The 23,211-nt window shown below is 34.0% G+C and overlaps 3 protein-coding genes across 11 annotated transcripts in view; 1 reads left to right on the forward strand and 2 right to left on the reverse strand.

Annotated features, from left to right (window-relative positions):
- LOC104891854 (glutaminyl-peptide cyclotransferase) overlaps window positions 1-23,211 on the reverse strand; it is a 70,829-nt gene that overhangs the window by 38,048 nt on the left and 9,570 nt on the right. For 2 of the 5 annotated variants that reach the window (XM_010677629.4, XM_010677625.4), the window contains one exon: window positions 22,735-23,038. The exons of 2 other annotated variants lie outside the window; for them this stretch is intronic. Coding sequence is in view for 2 of the 3 variants with exons in the window: in XM_010677625.4 (XP_010675927.2) it covers window positions 22,917-23,038 (122 nt within the window). In the remaining variant the exon portion in view is untranslated. Of the gene's footprint in view, window positions 1-430; window positions 738-22,734; window positions 23,039-23,211 lie in introns of those variants that run through there. One more of the 5 variants, XM_057393807.1, reaches the window with a different exon arrangement.
- Window positions 8,098-12,329, reverse strand: LOC104891853 (glutaminyl-peptide cyclotransferase). Of its 5 annotated transcripts, XM_019249176.3 has the most exons (6): window positions 12,065-12,326; window positions 11,328-11,384; window positions 10,503-10,538; window positions 8,973-9,037; window positions 8,798-8,847; window positions 8,498-8,569 (listed from the first exon to the last, which is right to left on the reverse strand). In XM_019249176.3, the coding sequence occupies exons 1-6, from the start codon at window positions 12,275-12,277 to the stop codon at window positions 8,556-8,558; spliced, it is 435 nt and encodes a 144-aa protein (XP_019104721.1). In that variant the 5' UTR covers window positions 12,278-12,326; the 3' UTR covers window positions 8,498-8,555. The 5 variants fall into 5 exon arrangements, 4 of the variants coding, with proteins under 4 accessions (XP_010675926.1, XP_048498433.1, XP_048498432.1 ...); XM_010677624.4 differs by lacking the exon at window positions 8,798-8,847 and having other exon boundaries at window positions 8,098-8,569; window positions 12,065-12,323; XM_048642476.2 differs by lacking the exons at window positions 8,798-8,847; window positions 11,328-11,384 and having other exon boundaries at window positions 8,098-8,569; window positions 12,065-12,327.
- LOC104891968 (BURP domain-containing protein 17) lies at window positions 18,326-21,270 on the forward strand. Its single transcript, XM_010677757.3, has 2 exons — window positions 18,326-19,914; window positions 20,805-21,270. Exons 1-2 carry the CDS (start codon window positions 18,326-18,328, stop codon window positions 21,268-21,270), a joined length of 2,055 nt encoding a protein of 684 aa, XP_010676059.2.

Here is a 23,211-nt window from a genome sequence, read left to right on the forward strand (position 1 = left end):
TTTTGCCCGGAAAATTTAGTAAAGGTACTGCAAATAAAAGCTTTCACAACTTAAAGGTACTAGTTGACAAAAAAAAACAATAAAGGTACTAGTTCACAAAGTCAGTGCTATAAAAGGTACTATTTCACAATTTTTCCTAAAATTTATTAACAACAAAAGATTCCGTGCATTTTACACAGGTCAAAAACCTAGTTTAATGATAGAACAATTTGATGTAACTTGGATCTGAAGTCTATGTCTCTGCCTCTGTGGTAACAGATTAAGAAGAATACATCTTATCACTATTCTTTAGCTAGTTGCAAGATAAGATTCATCTTATCGGTGAATAAATGAGTTGAAAGGGATTATAAGTTTCAAGTTTTGTAATATGATCTAACCAAAATCAATTTGAGTCAAGTAGGCTTCGAATCGAGCTCGAGTCGACTCAATATTTACCATAACCACTGAAGTTTACATAGCAAACCTTTCCTCAAAATAAAAATGGGACAAAGTACCATATGATGCCTTCTTTAGAAACATTGCATAAAAGTTGTCCTTTATGTTGCCAAACAACTGAATCTGACTGAACCTAATGTAAAAAACAGTTCTAGTCTTCCTAGCCATTGTTGCTACTTCATGGCTTCTACACTGGCTGGCACAAGGATACACAACCGTCGATTGTCGAATATCAGCATCGGAATGATCCTTCGATTGATTCACCTTGATCTCAAATACCTTTGGCCAACACTTTCCAGTTACGCTCTGTTTGGTTCGCACCATTTCATTTCAAATGCTTTAATTGGTCCAAATGTATTGTTTGGACAAACTAGGATGCATTACCTCCATCTCCTCCTTAATCACAAATGTTGTAAGTTTGCATGAAATATTGTCATGATGCAACTTTGGAGAGCTGAAGTTACACTATATCGGAGTAAATACACAAATGTTGATTAGTATTCTGTGGGTTTGAAATAAATTCACATATGGAGTAGTTTCAAGCTAGGCTGTACAAAGACGGATATGTGTACGGGGTTTGAAAACGTCGAGATTTCAAAATTTTGGGAATGGGCATGTGTATCCAAACAGAATACATATCATATCGGGTACTTATACGTGTACGAGTACGTGATCAGAAGAAGTACCCGTGCTATATAGGATTATAGGTTCCAAGCCCTCATAATTATATTTTTCTAGTGTAAATTCATGTAGTTGAATAGTGGGAATCCAATCAGAAAAACTCCGCAAGTAATGGAAATGTTCCAACTTTTTCTATAAGACATGTGATTTGTAATTCTGAACCAAGGAGCTAAATACTCTTAAGAAAAAAAGTACATGCTATATTCTGAGCAAATTACACGGGAAAAATGCTTTCAAGGTCAGACATCAGTTGCAAAATCCAAAGTACTGTGTAAATTTTTTGGAATGTTTGAACGTGTTGGAAGGTTCATTCCACGTTTTATCCATGTCTTCTTAGCTAGAGCCTAGAGTGAATGTGTTGGAAGGTTCATTACATATTTACATCATAAAAATAGTGAAATTTCACAAGTATTTATGGTCATGTAAACCCAGGAGCTCTAGTTATTATTAGGGAAAAACAAACACACGACAACACAAACAATAATGAATATGAAAATGAAAATCCTCCTTTTGTTTGTCTTCCTTCATCACCTCCACTACTTCATCCATGGCAGAACACTTACAGAACGCCAAGCTTTACTAAGTATCAAATCTGCCATTACTCATGATGAATATAACTCTCTATCCTCATGGAAAAACACAACACACCACTGCAGTTGGCCATACATCACTTGCTCTTCCTCCTCTTCTTCTTCTGTCATTTCTCTCAACTTCACCGGCTTATACCTCGGAGATATTCTCTCCCCTGATATAGGCTTCCTCACCAACCTCCAAAACCTCACTATTCAAGAAAACCACTTTTCTGACCCACTTCCATCTTCTCTCTCTCTCCTCACCCAACTCCGCTATCTCGACGTTTCCAGCAACAGTTTCACAGGTCCAATCCCATATTCTCTCTCTCTCCTCACCCAACTCCGCCATCTCGACGTTTCCTTCAACAATTTCACAGGTCCAATCCCATCTTCTCTCTCTCTCCTCACCCAACTCCGCTATCTCCACGTTTTCTTCAACAGTTTCACAGGTCCACTCCCATCTTCTCTTTCTCTCCTCACCCAACTCCGCTATCTTGACGTTTCCTACAACAAGCTAAATGGCACTCTTCCCTTATCGGTCGTTGAGAAGATGTCGGAGCTCAGGTACCTTGGCCTTGGGTATAACTCTTTCTACGGTGAGATTCCACCGGAGTTTGGGAAACTTAAGAAGCTTCAAACATTGTATCTTTACGGGAACAATCTTTCTGGGGGTCTTCCATTTGAGTTGGGTTCATTAAAGAGTTTGAAACATATGGATTTTTCTAGTAATATGCTATTTGGTGAGATCCCACAATCTTATTCTCTTCTTCAAAACTTAACCGAACTTGATTTTACTGAAAACAAGTTATATGGGAGTATACCTGATTATATTGAAGATTTTCCGGAGTTGGAATCACTTTTATTAGGGTCGAATAACTTCACAGGGAGTATCCCACAAAACTTGGGTACAAACGGGAAGTTGCAATATCTAAATATAAGTAACAACAGTTTTAGTGGGAGTTTGCCAGTAAGTCTTTGCAAAGGAGACAAACTCCAAGATCTGGACGCATCCTATAATTTGTTGGTTGGGCCAATTCCTGAGATTTTGGGAAGTTGCAAGTCACTTGAATCACTGGGCATGGGAAATAATTTCTTAAACGGGTCGATTCCTAAGGGCTTGTTTGGCCTCCCAAACATTTCTCATGTTTTACTTAATGACAATCTTCTTAGTGGAGGTCTCGATGAGAAATTTGGTGATTGTGTTAATCTTGCGAGCATTGATCTCTCTAAAAATAAGTTATCAGGGAAGTTACCTGCGACTATTGGAAACTGTTCTAATCTTCGGTGGTTGATGCTTAATCAGAATAACTTCACTGGAAGTATCCCTCAAGAGATTAGCAAGTGTAAGCAGCTATGGACCCTCGATCTCAGCCAAAATCAGTTCTCTGGTGTGATACCCAATGATATTACAGGTAAGAAAGTATATTAAACTTGCTACTTTTGAAAATACTTCCTCTGTTTTTTTTTTATCTTTCTCACTTGGAATCTTGACACTATTCATGCATAGAGAGAATCTTCCCAAATGTTCTCAATTTATAAGAAAAAACATAGTCATGTGGGGTCTTGTTTGATTCGTCTCAATTAGTACTTTATTAATATTCAATCGTTATAATTTTTACTAATATATAATGAAAGATATTTAAGTTTTAAAACGTGCATTGAAAGACGGAAAGTGAGAATGATAAAAAAAACAGAGGGAGTACGCTCTAATTTTTCTTTCAGTTGGTCCATTCTCACTTTGCATTATTGAAATATATCCTTATATAAAAGAATTTTGCTAAAAATAATATGAATTATTTTCGTATGTGCAAAATAATGTACAAATCTAACTAATTTGTTGTGAATAATAATATTAATTGTGTGAAATAGTAAATGTGTGGAGATATATAACTTTATTTATCATATTCACTCAGGTTTTTAGGTATTTATTATGAGTTTTGCATTGGAGATATCCAACTTGACAATAGTATTTTTTGTAATATACCAATATATAAAGATTACTGTACATAACCAAAATGTATACTTTTCTTATTTTTATAAACTTATACTCCCTCCGTCCCATAATATAGTGCTTATTTCATTTTTGATGGGTCAAACTTTAAAATCTTTGACCAAATATTCTCATTTGTATATATAAAAAAACATATTCACGTGGGATCTTGTTAGATTCGTCTCAATGTGTAGTTTAATAATATCAACTTTTTATATTTTTTATTAATACGAAATTGAAAATATTAAAGGTCAAAGTTACGTCTTGAAGACCGTGTAAAAAAGAAACAAGCACTATATTATGGGACGAAGGGAGTATATTCCTCTTCTTTGTATTTATCACAACATTTTTTATACCCTTTTGCCTCATATTAATAGCAACACTTATAATTTATTTATTTACTTTTTATTTCTTGGTCTATAACCTCATCTACCCACATATGGCACACCCTATAAAGGACCCACATGATTAACCAAAATATATAAATATCTTCAATGAAATTAACTTTAACACTAATATGATAAAAATCATGTCCCGCTTTTATCCTCTATATAAGACTCTATATGTAGGTATATTGCAATTAATATGAGATGGAAGAGGTATAATAATTTCATGATCAAAGTTATGAATTTAAAAATATGAGATTAAAAGTGGTATGTTTTTGGTTAAAAGAAACTATGCAACATACCAATTAAATTTTTATACGCTATAATTTATGTACCACTTTTTTGTCACTGTTTTTCTATTGTTTGCCATACGTGCATTACTTAATCATGTTGTGTTTTCACATTGTAACTAACAATAAATTACAATTGATACACCAAAAAAATCTATGAGCATTGGAGTACGTTGTTTGATAGAAGCTTCGTGCTATTATTTCTTGTCAAATAATTTCATATCTCAATATTTTCTAATTTAACAATCTAACGATTTTTTTTTGACCTAGGAAACAAATCCATTTGCAATTTGGAAAACATTCAAACACTTAAATTATCAAACAATGCTTTGACTGGTGAAATACCTCATTGTGTTGGAAATACCTGGCTCGAAACATTATTTCTCCAATCAAACAAACTGAACGGTACCATACCTGCAAACTTCTCAAAGTCATGTGATTCATTGCTGTATCTAGATCTTAGTGACAATCAACTAGAAGGAGTTCTACCTAAGTCATTGTCCAAATGTCAAAGTTTGAAACTCCTAAATGTCGGGAACAACAAGCTAACAGATAAATTTCCCCCATGGCTAGACAACCTCCCACATCTTCAGGTTTTCAGTGTGCGTTTCAATGCCTTCTATGGTCCTATAACTAGCTCACCAAAGGTTAAGCACCCATTTCCAAAGCTACAAATCATCGACCTCTCCAACAATAAGTTTTGTGGCAAGTTGCCACGAAGATATATCAAAAACTTTGGAGCCATGTACAACATGAACGAGTCTGGTGTTGGGAGTCCACAATACATGGGAACCGAGTACGGTGAAAGTCCATACTCTATGGTTTTGACATTCAATGGTTTGCAACAAAAATATGAAAAGCTTATTGTGACGATGTCGATCTTTGATATGTCCAACAACAACTTTACAGGAAAAATTCCAGATGTTATTGGGGGATTACGCTCACTTCATAACCTTAATCTCTCATATAATATCTTAACCGGGAACATTCCTCCATCAATTGCGAAATTGTCTTTGCTTGATGATTTGGACCTTTCATCAAACAGACTTACTGGTCGTATCCCTCAAGAATTAGTTAGTTTAACATTTCTTGGGAGCTTCAATGTTTCGAACAATCTATTGGAGGGGCCTATACCTATTGGTAACAACTTCAATACATTCTCGGATAATTCATACCAGGGGAATCTCGGATTGTGTGGAAAACCATTACCTGAATGCGGAGAAAGAAGCACAAACAACACCACTAATAATCAAGATGTTCCTAAAAATGATGATGAACGAATTTTGTCGATGTGCGAAATCGTAGTTATGGGATTTGGCAGTGGTGTGCTAGTTGGGTTGGCTTGGGGATACTATATGTTTTCAGTAGGAAAACCCTTTTGGTTTATCAAGTTGGCTGGCAAAATGGAATCAACGTTGATTGGTTTTTTCTGACTAGCAATTTGTTAGGCGATGAAGAGCATCAAAATATAAAAAAGAATCTAAAAAGTTGAGCGATATGCATGAGTGTAACTTTGTTTTCCAAAGTTTAGCACTACTATTGGTGTCTCAATTCATAATAATAAAAAATTAACTTGTTCAAGATTTGTATTTTTATTCTCAAAACTTTCGTGATTTATTATGTCGTTGAGAGACGCATGGGATAGCATTTGCATGCGCGTTTTACATTTTCCCACATTTCCCCACATTTTCCAATTCATGAACTCCAATTCATTTAGAGAAGGCACATCACGAGTTTGTCTAGGCAGCCAACCGTTTGAGTCTCTTAGGAGACTCAAACAGGGGCAATTTGGTCATTTTAAGCCTTGGAAATTTCACGCGCGTGTTGTTTAGTACCAATGCTAGGTTAGATTGGTACCATTGTCCGAAAATTTTGATACCAAAGTAAGGTTGCTTGGTACCAATCCTGATAACAATGTGATACCAATACCAGGTTATAATGGTACCAATGTGTAACTTTTTGAGTGTTTGAGTCTTTTTTGGACTCAAACAGTTGGTTACCAAGGCTTTCTCGGCACATCACGATCCATGTATCTAACAGTTTACCTTTGTATTTCTGTATTAACAATGAGCATAGTGAGTGAGAAAGTCATGGAAGCTAGATTAAAAGGCCATCATTCCAAGTTAGACAACTGGAAATAACACAGCAGGATGTAGACACACCACATCAAGCTCCACGTACACACAAGGGTTTCTCTTCTCTATTACTCCCTCTGTCCCTAAGCATTTTGCTCCATTTGCTTTTTTATCGGTTTTCATCAAAGACCCCCCTGTTTGACCATTGATACATTTAGGCTCCGTCTGGTAGGGCGTAAAACATTTTCAGTGTAAAATGATTTTCATGGAAAACAATTTACAATGTACAACACAATTCCAAAATTAGTTTTCCGTTGTTTGGTTTCATGTAAGAAAAATGATGAAAGAAAAGGAAAGGAAAATGAAAGAGAAGGAGGTAGTGAGAGGAGTGTACAAGAGAGATAAGGAAAACAATTTTCCTTTCATTTTGAAAAGAAAATGATTTTCCATCATTGGGAAAGTAATTTTACCCCAAGGAAAAATGGTTTTACACTCTTTTGCCAACCAAACAATGTAAAACTAAAAATAGAGGAAAACAGTTTTTCGGGAAAACGTTTTACACCTTACCAAACGGAACCTTAAACCAAAACTAATGATATACATTAAAAAAAATTACAACGAATCTAACATAACCCACAACATTATGTTCTTTTTTCCTATATTAATGATTTTTTGTCAAAGTTGGTGAACTTCGAGCCACAAAGAGCAAATGGAGCAAAACCAAAAAACTAGGGACAAGGAGCAACTTTTTTATTTTCCAATAGGGGTTGCTAAAGCAAATACGTGGACAAGGAGCAAATGAGTTTATTGACAAAAGAAGTATTGCAAGAATCATCACTTCTCTTATTTTTTCATGAGTTAGGCTATGTTTAGTTCACCTGAAATTTTCTGATCTGATCTGAATTTATTTTTTCTGATCTGATCTGATCTGAACATATTTTTTCTGAACTGATCTGATTACAAGTTCTTTTCTTTTATATTTTTCTCAATCTATAAAAAAAAGATTTTTCTGAACTGATCTGATTACAAGATCTTATCTTTTAAATTTTCCCCTCAAAAAAAAAAAAGATTTTTCTCAATCTATAAGAAAAAATATAGTCATGTGGGGTCTTGTTTGATTCGTCTCAATGAGTACTTTATTAATATTCAATTATTATAATTTTTACTAATATGTAATGAAAGATATTTAATAATAATAATAATGAGTTTTTAAAACTAACTGATCTGATCTGAACTTATTTTTTCTGATCTGATCTAATTAGATCTGAAATAAGCAAAAATAAGGTGAACTAAACATAGCCTTAGTTTCTTATGAGAAATAAGGGTAAAGCTTCAAGTTCTACAAAAATTATTAAAAGAGACGGTCTAATTTTAACATAAAAGTAGACCTAGTTATTAAATGGATTAAACTAGTCCCCGAAAGAAATTAACCTAGTCATTATTGGGCTAATTCTCTTTTTAATATTGGGCTTAACATTGTCTAATTTTGATTTAAAAGTAGGCGGTCTCTTACAAGACAAACTCCAAGTTCTAAGAGGACTAAGTTAATAAACATATCTCAAAAGTCTTGTAAAATCGAAGTTAAGCACCCACAACAATGGAACAGAAGTCTTTATAATTTCTCACAGCATTATGGGAAATACAGAATGCTGAAAAGTTGGCCTCCTGTAAAATCAACCCAACTACCATATATTGCTTTTGCTTACACTGAGTCCCTTTTACTGGGTTAGCCACTCTAGGAATTAAGTCACAGCCGCTTATAAGTTTTGCACAAGCTAGAGTTCCATTACTGTATAAGCAATAAATCTCCAGAGAAACACTTGAGAGTCCAAGGACTTTGTAATGAAGTATTGTTCTCAACTAGACCTCAATTATTCTAACTTGAGCACACAACAATGGAAGAAGTCACCTGGAATAACAGGGAGACTGAAGGGTATAGAAATCAATGAGCTCATCTTCTTGAAGCATTCCAACTCTAGATAAATCTAAATCTAAACAGAAATGACCCGTAGGAGAACAAGAATGCTCAAAAGATAAATTCCAACAGAATAAAAAAGGGTTTCCAGAGTTACGAACTTTGCTTAAATTGCTCCGGTCATGAATGAAACCAGTATTATGCTCATAAGTCAGTTGATACAACCTGAAAAACAGATTTTATAATCATGAGTTTATAAAATCATTAGTGTAGATCAATTCAAATTTATCAAGAAGGGATATAAAAAATACACATATGGAAAGGGGATGGAAAAAGGTCCCATATCAATCAATGGATTTGTGGAGTTGAACGCCACTAAGCTAGTTATAGTTTCCCAATAACATTTAGCATTGATATGGGTCCCTGAATTTTTAAACTTCTTTGCAGACTTACTATGATGGAGGCAGAAAGTTCTAACCACCGTCTCTGCGCCACAAGTAAAACTTGCATACAAGGAAAAGTAAATCATGATTGACACAAGAATTTGGTGATATCATTAGTCTTTTACAGATTTCCACATACATAAGTCCCTACAGAATTGAAAAAATTGCAACTCTCTGATACAAACCTTTCATCAACTAGTGTCAATCCTTCCCCAAAATAAGATAAATCCATTGTCTGAAGTGCCTCAACCTACTGAAATCAATAGAGAATTAGTCAAAAGAAGCCAAAACACATAGTTGGGTTTAGATTTTCTCACCGATGAAGACCTTTCTAGCTTTATATACAAATGTACAAATTAAAGTTCTCACAAAATTACTAAGGGTTTATCAGGATTCATTTATATATTGTGTAAGAATTTTAGATTGTTGTAGTTTTGAAAGACATTTTTCAAGGTCGTCACTCGCAGTCCAAGAAAGGCTGCCCTTTCATTGGCGAACAGGGTCGAACCAGAGGCTCCTGTCTGGTTTTTGTGGATAACATTGCTTTCTCCAATCTCCAATAATAGATGAACCCGACCTTCCTCACCTCATGTTCGATTCGATAAGTACTTAGACGTCGAAGCATTTTTTATACTCGCTGATCAGGAGATCCCCATTCTCAATTTGATAAGTACTTAAGACTCTGAAAGCATTTTTTATGCCCGCTGATCAGGAGATCCCCATTCTCGAACCCCAGTTTTGGCAAATAAGAGATACTACTTATCCTAGACTGTATAGGACGAAGGGGAGGGATGCATCACAATAAGTGGTTGGTCGTCTGTTACAGGATCAAAGATGACAACATGTGCTGTTGTTAAGCAAGGATTCAATATCTCATTTAGATAGAGCATCAATGTGTAAGTATGTAACAGTAAGCATTTAACAAAATAAAAGTGGAAAAAGAATCAGTTTTCAGTATCGTGATGTGAGTGTGGGAGGTATTGATTTGTTACAAACTAGATGGGAAGCAAAGTTAGATGGCTACTAAAGGGGCAAATAACGGGGACAAAAAAACATGACCATGTGGATATAGTCTAGTTGATATATGCAATTCTTACTACCGTTGTATTTGTAGGCATAGCAAGATTGGCTAAGAGTAAGATTGTTCACATAAATCGCATCTGAATCTCCTTAAACCTACCCTATAACATGATGGGGCAAAATAAGTATAGCTTATTGTGAAGATCGTTTAGTTTTTTTTTTAAAGCATAACAAACAGCAGATGATTAAGTAGCAAGTCGCATAGAAGTTAAATGTTCTGCACAATTACTCAACAACCACAATTAAAGCACAAAGGATTCCTGCTTCTATTCACACCCAAACTCCAGAAAAATGTTGGCATATTCTAAGAAAACAGGTAATTTAGCTCTCCAGCAGTTACATAGGTGTAGTGTATGCTGGCAAAGAATATGTAGTTGTTGTGTGCTTTAATTATATTGTACGATCACATTCATAGACGAGGAATGACATTAACAGGTTCTTAAGTGAAAATTTGTTATTGGAAATACATCATCACATCAGACTAACTGTATAACAGAATTTAAACCTTTATACTCTCCTTTTTGGTTCTCTCCTTCACCATCCAGCCAGTCTCCAATAATAAATAACAGTGAGCTATAAGCATAATAGAAGTACTAGATTCATGTAAGTTAAGAATCATGAACTGTGTGATGTACCTTTCCTGTTTGCAGGGTTACTCTCCTCACTGTAGACTGCAAGGTCAAAGATCAAGTCAGATAAGATAAACCAAATCTAAAAATTCAGCTACTAAAGCTGTGTTCTCTTCACGTTATTTGACCTGAACTTGTTCATAAGAGGGGTTAGAACTTATTGGAACTTATATGAACTTATTGTAACTTACTAGAACTTATTGGAACTTCTTTGGACTTATTAGAGACTTGAACATTTGTTTTAAGGTGAAGAGTTTGCACCCTAAAATCATTGAAGCACAGGAAACCAACATCTACAGAACAGAACTCAAATCAATCTACAATATCAGATAGCAAGTATTGTCTCCTAATCAAAGATTATGTAAACTACACATGTAATTCCTGTTTACTAAAGGACATATTCGAGTTAAGAAGCTCAACTACGACCATAGGAGAGATCTACAAACTACTGCAAATTGAGTCATGTGACAGATCATACAATGCCATTAAACAAAATAACTTCCACTTAACCTGGACTGTCCTAGTTGACAATATACAGATATTTATTGTAACAAGGGATGTCTTGAAACTAATCACTAGCATTGCATTTTAATTGTACTATGCATTAGATGTCCAGAGTAACACTCCCTCCTTTTGCAAGTAGATGTTCAACTTCTTTTTGGCACGCATTTTTTGCTAGGAAAACTAAAGGTTTAAAGAATAAACTCGTGATGAGGTGAAAAACATCCCATAACTGAAATAAGAGACTCCCAGTGAAACGGAGGAAGTATCATTTTCTCAGTTTCATGTTGAAAGTACAGCCAAAAACTCAAAATTCAATGAAGAGTTTACCATTCCATAAAGACCAGTTGATTCATAAAGTGTGTTGTTTCCCCCATAAAGAAGTCCCTGAAAAAAACCACATGTTGGTCATTCTCCAGAATACAAGATAACTTTATAATATCAGCATCATAAAGGGAACTCTTCATTGAAATTAGACCCTAATTTCTCATTTCATGGATTAAAATTGAGCCCATTTCTTAGTAACTCTAGAAAAAGCTTTGTATTCTAATGAATCAACCATAAATTATATGAAAAACCATGATTCAAGAATCCCACCTTATGTCCAACCAAAAAAAGTCATTACTTTCTTGATCAATCATACATCGTGTTCTTTTTTCTTTTTTTTTTGGTATCTAGAGAGATTTTACATACATACACCATGATCTTACATAGCACAAGACTTCCCAAAAAAATATCACATAGAAGATTTTGCTCTTTTTTCTGTTTTATCTCATCTATTCTAGTCTTCTAGAGTCAAATTCTAATAATCCAAATTAGCAATCTACAGAAAAATTTGTCATTTATGCAATTATGAGCAGTATACAATCAGACTATTGATTTACCAAACCCTCAAATTAAAAGGGAATCATCAATTCTAGACTTTTAATTCAAAACAACCCAATCAACTGACCATATAATTTAAACAAAGTTTTCTTAGAATAATGAAACAAGTAATACCCAGATGAAAAAACAAGGAAAACATACAAATTAAAGAAAATTAAAGGTATTTCATAGTTGATACTGACCTCGGTAAAAGCCCTGGGATCATGAGGATAGACATTGACAACTTCAATGGTATAAATTTGAGGCAATTGAATATTTTTCTGGGAATCAAGAGGTAATGCCGACAAAGTGTTTGATAAAATGCTTAAAGGTACGAGGAAACCAAGTAAGCATGCAATGGAGACAGCTCGAGATAACCTTTTGTAACAGGGAACAAGTATACATTCACTTGCCATGGTTCAACCATGTTGGGATCCTCTATATAGTTACATTATAGTTTAGAACAGTTAGTACTTATGTTAACTTATTTAAAGTGATCCCTTTTAATTTTATTTGAACTTATTTAATGTTGACCTCGGCAATATTTTATAAGGTGTTAGAACTTATTAAAACTTATTTAAAGCTATTGATACTTATTTAAATTAATTAAATCTAAAATTTATTTTATTAAGGTTAAATGATACACATACATCTATGATTCAAGCATGTTGAGATCCTCTTTATTTTCTATAACAAATGGATGATCCAAATCTCATATCAACGTTTAGAAGTAAAGTTCTATCTAAACATCTACCTTCAGCAACGAAATCCAACAATTACAGTGCAAATCAACCATCCATTTGATAAATGGCTTAGGACTGGGTTGTAAATTCAACTAGAACCTAAAACAACTGATACTATTGATTAAAGAGTTTGAATGATTACATGTTTGCTCGACCCAACTTATTAACATGTTTGCTTCAGATGTTTTTTTTTTTTATATTTTCTTGTATTGGGAAACTCTACAATTTTGCAAGCATGTGTTTAATTCTCTACGATTTCATCCCCAACTCCACCTCACTCTAACTCTTGCCAAATCTGTTCAAATTCCCTTCCTAGTTGGGCGGGTCTCCTACTTGACCCGTCCTACTAACATCCCTAAAAGAATATGCCTTCCAAGGTCTAGAGGTCCATACCACGTGCATCAGTGCCCAATCCCCAAGTCGTCTAAAAGCGTGGACTATATAAGCCACACTTTTACCTTTCAAGGTTGTTTTTCTACTTTTCCAGCCTTGTTAACATTTATATGTCGGAAATTCCTGTTTCAATCAAGACCAATTTTCAGCTTCTCTGCGCCGCCTATCGACGTTTTTCGACCCAAATATTCCAAGGGGCCCATGGTACACAGGGAACACTAGGGTGCTTTAAATCCCGTTCATAGCCCACAAGTGCCTATCCTTTTTTCGCTTGACACCCTCGTTGCTAGGCCTCCAATTGTCTCCAAAAAACATCGTATGCCCTTCCAAAGCATGAGTGTGCCCTCTAAGGCTCTCCAAGGATCTCTAACCCATGTTTTTATTTTTTTTTTGTACTTTAATTTCTTAGTGGTCTCCCTGAGATATAGGGATTCCACAAGTATCTATCCTTATATGTACATATAATACCATGATTAGCTAGAAAATATAATTGAGGACATCCATTTATTAGTGCAACGATTTGAGGCATGGTAAATAAAACAAGTTTACAGAGAAGACAATATAGCGACTGATTGGATAGCAAATAAAGGTCATCTGGTCAGCTCCAATATATTAATTATAAGCGAACAATCTCATCAAGTAGCTTCTAACATTGTGTCTGACTCATTAGAAATTTCCTTCGAGCTAGAGAAAGGCCTTCTAATGATTCTTCTCCTTACCATTTTAAAAGAAAATAATATAATACCATGATTAGAATGTACGTCTATCATATCCAATGTGAGGATTGTTTAAGTGTAACAAATAATCATGTAGAGAATGATAAACATAGAATTCTAATCAAATCTCAGTTCAATTGAAAAGCCACAGACTTCCATAAAGATGAAGCAATACTACATATCAAAGCAAATGGTGCAACATAAGACACCCATCAAGGGAAATCTTTAAAAATCAATCATCTATCTCATATTATTAGCTAACTAAAAAGGGTATAAAAGAATCATTATTATTTATTCAAATGTTGAGAAGAAATAAAAACTTCCTAATCGTGGTTACTCTAAATTCGAGGCAATTAAATATCGTTCTGGGAATCGATAGGTAATTCAGACCAAGTGTGTGATGAAATGCTTATACGCACGAGGAAACAAGTTACAAAGTACTGAAGTAGCCATGCACATGCAGTGATAGTTGGAGACAGTTAGAGAAGCCATTTGTAACATGGAAGTATAGATTGGCACAAGGAAAAGTTTTAACTAGTAGTAGTAGTACACAACAACAAGTAATACTTCTTAGATTATCGAGTAGCAAGTGATGATAGCCTAGTGATATTGGTTCGTGGGATGATTGGATCGGGCCTCACTCTTTGAAGAGGGGTATTTAATTTATCCCCTTTTTGCAAGGGATTTTAACTTAGCTATCTAAAAAAGTACTTCTTAGATTATTGAAATTTCTCATGCATAATCAACTAAATGGATAGGTTCTTTTCACCTTATTTTTGTTGAACTTATTAAACTGAATTTTTTTGAACTAGTTTGTACTTATTTGAACTTATATAAACTTATTTGATCCTATTAAAACTTTGTTAATAAGATGTTATAACTTATTTGGACTTATATGAATTCATCAAAACTTATTAAACTTTAAGCTTATTTCTACTATAAATGGAGAACACACTCATATATTTAAGATTCGGACCTATTAAGATCCTCTTTATTTCCTATAAGAAATGGATGGTCCAAATCTTAAATCAAGATTGGAAATGCATAAAGAAGGAAAACAAGTTATTATTTTTTTCAACTTAATTAGGTGTTATCATGTGAAAATGAGAAATGTTGGAAAGAAAGAAAAAAGATCCTAATATAATAGGATTCAATCAACAACCACTTGAACTACGATCAATGAGTCACCTTAATTACATGCAAAACAGCAAAAGCATAGGAGTATTTTATAAGAATTCTTTCGTCTTTTATTAATTTATCTATTTTTTTTAGGTTGTCACTTCTTAATTTATCCAATTCTTTATTCGATATAATGAGACTATCCATTATATTTTTCATTATTTATCCACCTAACAATAAATGCTTTTAGTGCGTGAAAAAATCAATATAACAATATTTATTGACTTTTATATGGCTCACTCAATATGTCTTCTTAAAAATGCCAAATGAAAGAAGTTGATTATGTAACACACTAACACATGTAACGACTATCAAAATTATGGCACTAAATCTAGCATAAACGCGAGGAGTAATTAACTGTAAAATGCGAGACTCATGTCTATATTATCTTATATTGGTATCAAATGCATGTTCTTCTAATTGGTACAAAAAAAAAAGGTAATTTTAATTAATAGTCAAATCTCTTTTGAATGGTACCATCTTCATTAATTAAGGTATCAAACAAATTTTTCTTTTTTCAAACATGTTTTTTTATACCAATTAAAGTACTTAATACTATCCCTCAAAAAAAAAACAGTGTAAGAGCTAGTCAAGCTCATCTTAATATTTGTTTAGTTTTCGTCCATAATTTTTTTTTTCGATCCATATGAGCCACGAAGACAGTACAAAGTTCTAAGAAGAAGAAGGGAGATTCGAACCTGTGACCTATTGTTCACAGCACCTCAATCTTAACCACTAGGTCAAGACATCCTCGGTAGTTTTCGTCCATAATTTAGATGGTCTTTGTATAACTTGTAATTCCTTTTTTTATTTATTAATGCAAATCTATGCCATGTAAAAAAAAAAAAATGTTACGGTGACTTTCCCTATAAATACTCCTGCCTGCCTAGCTAGCTCCTTAACCACATCTCCCTTCTCACTCTCTTCTCTTTAGTTCATTATTTTCCAGCCAAACATGGCCATGCATTTCCGACTGCAATCACATGCATTTTTCTTGGTAAGCTCGCTCTTCTTCATGCATGCATGCATGTATTTGTTTGCTTAAAAATAATAGTCGCACATAGATAAATTCTCCATGCATGCATGTATGTATCTGTTTGCATAAAAATAAAACCAGATAATACTTGAAATAATACATGCATATGATGTACCCAAACAAAACTAGATAATACATGAAACAATACATCTATATACACACATCTTTTCAAATGGATTGCTATATCTAAATCATTATATAACATGCATGCATGCAAAGCTCACTTTAGTAAATATAATTTGTTTGCCACGAGACAAACTCACGATTTTAAGTTTGTATATCACTGATTTTAAGTTTGTAGCGTAAGATCATACTATACTAAGTAATTAATAATAAGAATACTTTAATAAAAAGTAGAAAATCTCTTATTCTTTTCATAATCGGATTTCTGCTGGTTAAATAGGCTTAAATGACACATGTGAAGTTTTAATCTAGTAACACATTTCTCCTTACTAACCAAAAAAATTAATGTATCAAAAGAAAGTTATCTATTATTAGAAACAGGGGCGGATCTAGGGGGTGGCCTACCTGGACCTCGGTACACCCATGATCCAAAATAATTATAAGTAACCTATTTGAAATAGTAATGCAAATAGGTATGGTGAAGCAGGTAATTTTCAAAGAAATTAATCAATAAGTTCGGCCACCCTATATAGAAATCCTAGATCCGCCACTGATTAGGGAAGACTTAAGTCCACTTCACCTAAGAAAAAATTAGATTTATACATATAAGTTGAAGGAAACAAAACCTTGCTGTGAGACTTGAGACGTGGAAGCCTTGATCCAAAACTGCTTAATAGTTGAAGGATTTTTTGACGTACATGAAAGAAGATGGAAGTGTTTTAGTTGTAACTGGGTTGAGTCCCTGGAGCCAAGAAGCCATAAACCGCACACATATATTATAATATACTCCCTCCGATCTTTACTAGTTTACCTTTTTTTTAACCACAAAGTATACATAATTTTATGCAAAAAATGTATATATATAATATATATATATAATAATATATATATATATATATATATATATATATAATATATATATATATATATATATATATATATATATATATATATATATCCTGCATGCATTACTATCGAGTATCCTTCTACCTTTGGGATTACATTCTTAATTCATCTGGGTGACATTTTAGTTATCTTTAAGCAAAATTCCTTGATTGTTGATTCATCTACGATTTTTTTTTCTTTATATCATAATTAATCCATAAAACATTATTATTAATCAAACATATACTGCATCTTGTTCCCCATGTATCTTTTCAGCTTGTTTTTCTAGCAATTTATGCATCAAGTTGTGAGCAAGAGGACTATTGGAGAATGAAGTTACCAAAAGTCCCAATGCCGCAAGCTATCAGGGAAAATCTACTCCACGCTAATGGTGAACTACTACCTCCGTCTTTTTTTTTTTTTTTACACGTTGACATTTTACACTGTTCAGTATTCACAAATTTTACTTTGACCATCGTTTGTGATTTATACGTGAATAAAAACATAATCATGTGAAATCTTATTAGATTCGTTTTAATATATATGTATTTTATTAATATGTATATTTTTTAATATTTACAAATACAAAATTAGAGATAAATATTCTCAAAGTTTTGTATTAATATGCGTAAAAAGGTGTAGGTGTAACTATTAAAAAACTAGAAAGGTATTATATATATATAGCCTGCTTTTCAACTTTGTTTCATTTCCTAAATTATCTCACTCGTTTTCTTTTCCTAAGTTATCTCACTTGTTTTCTTTTCCTTTTTTTCCTTTCAATGAGCTGGGGTATTAGAATCATCAAATTCGGCCTGATTAGTCCACCTAGTAGGTGAGTCATGGGTAATATAAGTAAAATCTGGTCTCAAATCTTTAGACCCTAGGCCCATTTGTTATTGAATCTGGTCTTTCAGTTTTTAGTTTTCAACTAAAATATGGAAACCAAAAACTTAAGGTTGTTTAGTAAATGTCTTTAGGTGACTGACTTAGCTTCAGACAGCAAGAGATATGTTTGCTACGTAAATAACTTGTTGGTTGACTGAAATGCAAACTTAGCTTAACTTAACTTAAACATTAGTCAATTAATATATACCTCAGTTATATAATATTCACATCTAATTTTTATTAGTTTATCCGTATTCTTTTTAAGATGTCCCCTTATTAGTTTACCCATTTTTTTTGTTTCTATTTTTAAAATGGTCCCACTAACTTTTCATGACACACATTCAACCTCAATATAAATTAATCTTTTTTCTTTCTTTCTATGTTCCACAACACTATTTTTCCTAAAATTTTGTGCAAAAGAAATATGTAAACTGATAGACACAAGAGGAATAGTTTATGTGGTGATTCTTTTTCCTTAATTGTTTTTCCCACTTTGAATCAGCTATGGGGCCAATAACAATAGAAACCAAGGAGAAATTGGCTAATTTCGACAAGCCTTACACCGCCAAGAAGGATAAAATTGTTGCTAGTGAAAATCAGCCTTTCACTGTTGCTGCTTGGCGTTACAATCCAGACACTGATGCTAATGCAGTTGAGCTAGTTAGTGATGCGCCCACCACCAACGCCGTCACCACCAAGAAGGATAGTGAAAATCAGCCTTTCACTATTTCTGCTTGGCGTTACAATCCAGAAACTGGTGCTAATGTAGTTGAGCCAGTTAGTCATGATGTGGCCACCACCAACGCCTTCACCACCAAGAAGGATAAAACTGTTGCTAGTGAAAATCAGCCTTTCACTGTTTCTGCTTGGCGTTACAATCCAGAAACTGGTGCTAATGTAGTTGAGCCAGTTAGTCATGATGTGGCCACCACCAACGCCTTCACCACCAAAAAGGATAAAACTGTTGCTAGTGAAAATCAGCCTTTCACTGTTTCTGCTTGGCGTTACAAGCCAGAAACTGGTGCTAATGTAGTTGAGCCAGATAGTCATGAAGTGGCCACCACCAAGAAGGATAAAACTATTGCTAGTGAAAATCAGCCTTTCACTGTTTCTGCTTGGCGTTACAATCCAGAAACTGGTGCTAATGTAGTTGAGCCAGTTAGTCATGATGTGGCCACCACCAACGCCTTCACCACCAAGAAGGATAAAACTGTTGCTAGTGAAAATCAGCCTTTCACTATTTCTGCTTGGCGTTACAATCCAGAAACTGGTGCTAATGCAGTTGAGCCAGTTAGTCATGATGTGGCCACCACCAAGAAGGATAAAACTGTTGCTAGTGAAAATCAGCCTTTCACTGTTTCTGCTTGGCGTTACAAGCCAGAAACTGGTGCTAATGTAGTTGAGCCAGATAGTCATGATGTGGCCACCACCAAGAAGGATAAAACTATTGCTAGTGAAAATCAGCCTTTCACTGTTTCTGCTTGGCGTTACAATCCAGAAACTGGTGCTAATGTAGTTGAGCCAGTTAGTCATGATGTGGCCACCACCAAGAAGGATAAAACTGTTGCTAGTGAAAATCAGCCTTTCACTATTTCTGCTTGGCGTTACAATTCACACACTAATGCTAATGTAGTTGAGCCAGTTAGTGATGGGGCCACCACCGACACTGTCACCACCAAGAAGGATAAAACTGTTGCTAGTGAAAATCAGCCTTGGACTGTTGCTGCTTGGCGTTACAATCCAGACAACATCAATGAGAAATATTCTATAAAAGCTTCACATAATCATCATCATTTCATGCACAATGCAAACTCGAAGGATTCTGAGGTGAAGGAAGAAAACTTAAATGGCGGGTCAGTATTTTTCGTGGAGGAAAGTTTGCGTCTTGGAATGAAGTTGAAGCATGATTTTCAAAAGACTAAAAAACGTCCTTATTTGCCGAAAAAAATTGCTCAATCTATCCCTTTTTCAGTAGATAAAGTTGCAGAAATTCTTAACTTGTTTTCGATAAAGTCTGAATCTGCGGAAGCAACAGCGATAAAGGAGACTCTTGGTATATGTTTGCAAAGACCAAAGGTGAAGAAAGAAAATAGGTAATATCCTACGTTTACATTTACGTAGCTCTATCTTTACTATTTATCTCTATTATATCAAATTAATAATTAAGTATATTCTTAATAAAATTAGAAGCAAAACAAATGAAAAATACATGTGCGATCTCTTATAAAAGTGTTTGAATCCTCTAGAACTTCCCAGTTCCTCTATAAATTGACTTAATTATTCAAAGTTGGACGAGCTTTCAATTGACTTATGGAAGCATTTTAATGTTGGTATAATAGTTGATAGTTAAACTTATGTAGGAAATTTATAAGTTGTCAAGGTGGGACTTGGGAGTGAGTAACATTTTCTATTATTGATCAAGTTCCTATAATTTGCTATATATATAGGCGCAAAATATAGCGAATGGGACAAGTAAAATTGGAAACCACTGAAACTAATATATGACAAAGGGAGCATACTTTTCCGTCATACGTCAAACTTTTAAAATCAAAATTTTTGAAATTAGAGTCCTGATTTTTACTTCATAGTAACTAGAATTCCAAAGTAATATGAGAAGTTTCTTTTAAACAAAACTAACTCAAAATATATACTTGTAAGTCTTAGATTTGATTGTCTGATAAAACCATTTTTGTCAGACCTTCAATTAATAAAGTAAAAAGTAGTAAAAGTAACCAAAAACACAGGAAATAGGTTAACTAGTTGGATTTTAACTATTTAACTCGTTCCTTTTTTTTTTTGTAACTATCGGTACTTTTTGCTTAACTTATTGATGGTCTGATCGTCAGATCCAAGCTTCTTCCATCTATAATGATATTAGAGTTAGACTTTATATATAGCGATATATAATGTTTGATCATGTACGCACCAACCTTATAATTTAATAAATTAATTTTATATCAAATTATGCATATCTATATGACAGGACTTGTGCACAATCCATAGAGGATATTGTAGATTTTGTTGTAAAGGAGTTGGGGACAAATGATGTTGAATTAAGAATGATGAGGAACAACATTGAGGTACCTCATGGCATACAAGATTATGTGGTAACAAAGGTGAAGAAGTTGGTTGTACCAGGCAATACAGCAGCAGCATGCCATAGGATGGTCTACCCTTATGTTGTGTACTATTGTCACCACCAACAAGACATTGGTCATTACGACATCACTTTAGTTAGCCCAACCTCCGGTAAGGCCATTCAGACCACCGCCGTTTGTCACTACGACACATATGCTTGGCAACCAGATGTCGAAGCCCTTCGATACCTCGGAATCCGTCCAGGAGATGCCCCAGTTTGTCACTTCTCTGCCATTAATGACATGTTTTGGAGTATCAAACCCAACTCCAAGTATATATCGCGCCATGGCTCAGTAAAGAGAGTCATATAATCATGAAGTAGTTTCTATATGCCATCCTACTTGTATCTTGTAACATAAATAACAGCCTGGTTTGCAGGTTGATGGTACATTGTATAAAATGGTATTATTATCAAATATCCATGCAAGCTATCTGCGTTGTTACATGTTAATTGTTATTAAGTATAACTAAGAAGCATCATCTCTAAATACCAATAGCGTATCCAGGATTCCAACTCTAAGGGTTCGGAGCTGGTAAAAAAAAATTCCATCCATTCACTTAGATGTTGGGGGCCGCAATTTTGTATGTGCACCCGGGTGCATGTAGCACACCGTGCACTTGTTTTCACACAACATCGTTTAAGATTCAAAAAGTAAAACCAAGCTTTGATTGCCACCTTACCAGTTAAAAAGCTAGATTTTAACTATTCCTCGCTCCGAAATAAGTACATAATGCGGAAGATATATTGTTAAAGAAAAAAATGTACCATCTAAACTAAGTAAGTGGCTTATCATGTGGAGGGAACTTTTCAAATTTATCACCTAAACTTACTAGCGCACATGGAAGGATTTTTCATTGATAAAAAAAATAATACTAAATCATAACATTCTACCATTTTATACAATTATAAAGAGACAACTAATTTTGATTTCAAAATATATTTGTAATTGTTGAAAGAATACATATGCAAAGAACATGCAAGAATCAAATAAAGAACTAATAAAAGAACATGTGCACATAATACTTGGATAACAAAAAAACTATATAGTATCATAATACTTGGCTTCAAACCTTTGAGATTTTTTGGAGGAAGGCCAAATTTACCAAAGGTAACAATAAGAAAAGGTAACAATTTGAGCTTTTCAGTTTTATGTTTAGCTAATTTAGATATTTGGTTTTGCTGGGATTCGAACCCCGAGCCGCGCGCAAACTCATAGAGTTTCATAGAGAACAAAACCACCCTGACCCCCACTTCTTTCATGCTTCATATTCACGCAAATGGTATATATCAACTAGCTAAAATATTTTTTATTTAAAAAAAAAAACTGGGCAATTTTTTTCCAAAAATCACTGGGTTCACTTGAACCCGGTGAACCCATAGTAAATCCGCCCCTGCTAAATACATAGAAAAACAAAAGGTATTAACATAGTTAGATCTATGTTAACATCTACTTTCTCCCTTTTGAATACATGCAACCAAGTTTTTTGACATGCAATTGGAAGAGTAATAAACAAGGTTTAATTTATAAATTAATTAAAGTATTAACATTTGATAATCCTTTCACTTCACACTGTTGTTTAAAGTATGTTAATTAATTTTTTTTTTGTTTTATCTTATTTATTATCTATTTAGATATGTGTTTCAATGAGTTTGATTGCAAGTATTTTGAAATAGTGGAAGTAATTATATTAGGATGCAGTTATGTAACTTAAGTTTAGTTTTTAGCATATTTACTTTTTTTATTATAACTTGAGTTAAGTAGGCATGGAATCGATAACAATAACCACTGAAGTTTACATAACAAACCAACCTCAAAATAAAAATGGGACCAAGTACCATTTGATGCCTTCCTTAGAAACAATGCATAAAAAGTTGTCCTTTATGACTGACAAATAATTGAATCTAACTTGAACGTAGTAATGTAAAGAGCAGTTCTAGTCTTCCTAGCCATTGCTGCTACTTCATGGCTTCTACACTGGCTGGCACAGGGATACACAACCGTCGAACATCGGCATCGGAATGATCCTTCGATTGATTCACCTTGATCTCAAATACCTTTGGCCAACACTTTCCTGTCACTGTAAAGAAGAAAACACAATCAACAAAGTCATGCTAGCAGCTTAACCATAGGTCTCCTATTAGATTGTCTACTCACAGCTTCTGGTGAGACCAAGTAGCATTTACGTATTTTCCTCAACTTCTATACATTCTTTTAGCAACTTTCTACTTTGGGTTATTTTTGTATCACTGG

The sequence above is a fragment of the Beta vulgaris genome, chromosome 4 (genome assembly GCF_026745355.1).
Source record: "Beta vulgaris subsp. vulgaris cultivar EL10 chromosome 4, EL10.2, whole genome shotgun sequence".
NCBI classification, from domain to species: domain Eukaryota; kingdom Viridiplantae; phylum Streptophyta; class Magnoliopsida; order Caryophyllales; family Amaranthaceae; genus Beta; species Beta vulgaris.